General features: G+C 31.0%; 1 protein-coding gene across 1 annotated transcript; it reads left to right on the forward strand.

Annotated features, from left to right (window-relative positions):
- Window positions 1-2,117: 2,117 nt before the first annotated feature.
- Window positions 2,118-3,444, forward strand: LOC111392842. Its single transcript, XM_023018234.1, has 2 exons — window positions 2,118-2,570; window positions 2,680-3,444. Exons 1-2 carry the CDS (start codon window positions 2,453-2,455, stop codon window positions 3,198-3,200), a joined length of 639 nt encoding a protein of 212 aa, XP_022874002.1. The 5' UTR covers window positions 2,118-2,452; the 3' UTR covers window positions 3,201-3,444.
- The last annotated feature ends 184 nt before the right edge of the window (window positions 3,445-3,628 follow it).

Genomic DNA, 3,628 nt, shown 5'->3' on the forward strand with positions numbered 1-3,628 from the left:
AATAAAATAAATAAAGAAAAGAAAAATTAAAAAATAAATTGTAATTATACTCCCAAACTTTTTAAAAAATTGCAAATAAACCCAAATAAATTACTAAAAGGGTATTTAGCACAAAACGTCTCTACTTTTCAATATTATTATGTGAAAGGTCTCTATCTTTCATTTTTTTGACATTTTCACCATAAGCCCTTGTTTAGGCCCCATTTTTACCAATAAAATAAATTTTGAATAGTGTAATGATGTGAAATATGTGGTTAAAAGATAAGAAAAATTTTTTAATTTGTGTAATATTATTTTATTGAAAAATGTGTAGTTGAAATGATGTCAAAATACTATTTAAAAACGCATTTTTTTCTAAAGAATGGGGCTCAAACAAGTGCTTATTTTCACCTTTTATTGCAAAAATTATCATTTTCATATATTTTTTCAATTAAAAGCTATAAAATAACGAATATACCCTCCTATTTAAATAAAACAAAAATAAAGAACAAATTACAATTATTCTCCCAAAATTTTCAAAAAAAAAGTACAAATAAATTTTAAATAATTAATTAAAAAATTAAATAAAATCACTTTCTTTTTTAACTATTTATTTGAAATTCGTTTGTACTTTTTTTAAAAATTTTTGGAAGTATAGCTGCAAATTGTTCTTTTTTTATTTATTTAAGTAATAGAATATATTCGTCATTTTACATCTTTTTATTTAGTAAATGGATGAAAATGATTTTTACTATTTAATGTAAAAATAAGGGTGAAAATATCAAAAAAAATGAAAGGGGTGACGTTTTACACAATAATATTAAACTGTAGTGATGTTTTGTGCTAATTACCTTTTTAATAATTTATTTGGACTCGTTTATTGTTTATTAAAAAGTTTGTAAGTATAATTGAAATTTGTTCTTTAATTTTTCTTTTCTTTTTATTTTATTCAAATATAAGGGTATATTTATCATTTTACATTTTTTTTTATTGAGAAATTGGATGAAAATAACATTTTTCGCAATAAAATGTCAAAATAGGGTTAAAGATGTCAAAAATGAAAGGTAATGACATTTTGCATAATAACATTAAAAAGTAAAGATGTTTTGTTTTAATGATACTATAATTATTCAAGTTTAGCAATATACTTGAAATCACAATAAATTGTTTTGCAATCAAAGTTAGGTTCTAAAAATAATACCAGAATTAAATCCACGTTAATTATTTCCAAATTACGTTAATGTGAAAATGGTGTATTGAATTCATTTTTGTTGTCAACTTTGCGTTTCTCGATGCCTTCGAAATAGAATACCAAATCTCTTAAAGAGAATTTATTTAGATAGCATTTTTGTTAATTTTTATGCTATATCGAAGGGCCGATTTATTTACTTTTTTGCCAAAGATCTTGTCTAAATATTCTCTTTCATAGTGAAAAGTTTTTATTTGTATAAAGAGTATTCCCAAGAAATTCTTATTTTTAAAGTGCATTTATACCCAAGCCAATCTACACCTTCATCCCCCCATGTCACTCGAGAGTCTTTTGAGCTTTCAAAGAAGCATGGGAAAGATGTGCGTATGGTGGTATGGGGAAAGGGATGGAAGATCCAAGATAGGAAGGGAGGGGAACGAGGCGAAGAAAGGAGTCTAAAAAGAGAGCACATGTAATATGCATAGTTGATTGTGTAATTGACTTGTTTTGATTAAAGAGCATTGTTATATCTAAAATTAGATATAAATCATTTGACGGCAAGTCAAAGGAAGGGTAAAGTGACAAATTTGATCGTGTGTCATTAGGGAAATTAAGGAACAATGACAAAATAAAAATAAAAAATAAAAAAAAATGGATAATAGACTTGGAGATATATCTGAAATCTTTAAAAAAAAAAAAAAAAATATATATATATATATATATATATACACACACACACACACACACACATACATACATACATACATACGTATGTATGTATGTATGTATGTATGTATGTATATCAGTATCACTTCCAAATATGTCTAAATCAATTTCACACCCACAGCACATAAAATTTGTCCTCTTTAGAGAAGTTTGTCAACAAAATTTCATCAATAATATTATAATTGTGACATAATTGGAGTTAATTATTCACAATTATTACAATTTTGATATCGCTATCAATTTCTCATCTTAATCCAACTTCGTTTCTCGGCCGTCAGATCAAGAATATGACCGTTAGAGACGCTCCCCCATAAAATTCAAAATTGAAATTCTTGTAATAAAATAATGTTCAATAAAACCCTAGAAACAGAACGAAACCACAACGCTGTTACTGTTACAAAAACTTCAACAAAAACGCCCTACAAGAAACTTTCCACAAATTCAACCCATAAATTAATCTCTCTCACTTCTTCATAGTAATTCTACTACAAGTCCCTCTTCTTCTTTTTTCTGATACATTTTCATCGCAATTATTGGAAAAAAAAATTGATATTGTACATGTCAAAGATGATGCTAAGATCAAATGGCAAACCCCCACTTGCCAGATCTCCCATTCGGCTTCGCCCTAGCCGTCCTCTTCAATCCAGTGCAAGCAACACTGCGCAGATCCCACCAGGTACTTTGAAGATTTCAAGAGAAAAGTAGTGTTTATATTTATTGATATGAATTGTGGATTTCTCTTAATCCTTTTTAGTAAATTTCATTGAATTTTTTTGGGTGAACAGGTTCTTTCACGAAATCCCAGATGCCTAAACGCTCTTGGGATGTCGAAGAACTCGAGCTTCGACCTGAATACAGCACCATATCCTGTGAATTAAGGGCTCTTGCTAAAATGGTGCGCCAAGAATTTGGAACCAGTGATGAAAACATGGATGCTGAATTTGATAACGGTGTTTTGAGTACTAATCGGAGTCCTTTGTTCGAGAGGGGCAGGTTTTATGAAGAGTACTCTGCAAGAAGAAATGAGAGGCTGAAGAGAAAGAAGGGTGAAGTGGAGGGTCATAAGAAGAAGCCAACGAATAATCTTGGAGTCAGAATTGAATCTGCAAAGAAGTTTGACAGCGGGAGGAGAATGGCGGTGGCTGCCACGCCGATGATGGTTCAGAGAGAGGCTGCGACACCAAGGTATTCACTGAGGAGCAGTACTAGAAAGGAGAACAAGAAGCCTCCTCTGCCTATGAATGTTGAGAATTCTGTTGGGTATACAGAGAGAAAAGTTGGGGGTAGAAGGATTAGAAAGACTTGAATTTAGGACCTTTTTTTCTCCGATTTGTTAGCTTTATATGGTAGATTTTGTGCTCCTAGGGTGGGAATTGGAGCTCGAAGAGTTCATTTGAATATTAGGTGGCTTTGGGGCACGTGGATAAATATTTGTGGAATTCAGGCTATTTGGCTGTTAGCCCGGGTATTTTCTTTCTTTTTGGTGACTGAATATGATGTTGCTGTTTACGTTTATTAAAACAATTTATTTTCATCGTAGTTTGATTTTTCGCAGGGAGTGTGTTTGTCAGACACAGCCCAAACTTTGGCTGTGCAATACCTTTATTCACGTGCTCGGTTTTAGGTACTATCGATTTCAAGTCTACTACTAGATGCAATGGAGGAGTACCCTAGTTAAATTGGCTTAAATTACACGCTGTGATCTGGGCTATTGGTTTTTCAAGCACTTAAAGT

This window comes from Olea europaea, unplaced genomic scaffold (assembly GCF_002742605.1).
Source record: "Olea europaea var. sylvestris unplaced genomic scaffold, O_europaea_v1 scaffold9898, whole genome shotgun sequence".
NCBI classification, from domain to species: domain Eukaryota; kingdom Viridiplantae; phylum Streptophyta; class Magnoliopsida; order Lamiales; family Oleaceae; genus Olea; species Olea europaea.

Bases quoted from the DNA above. Each gene is read 5' to 3' on its own strand.
- LOC111392842 (XM_023018234.1), top strand. From the start codon at position 2,453: ATGTCAAAGATGATGCTAAGATCAAATGGCAAACCCCCACTTGCCAGA. The intron at 2,571-2,679 runs GTACTTTGAAGA...TTGGGTGAACAG, and splicing joins CACTGCGCAGATCCCACCAG to GTTCTTTCACGAAATCCCAG.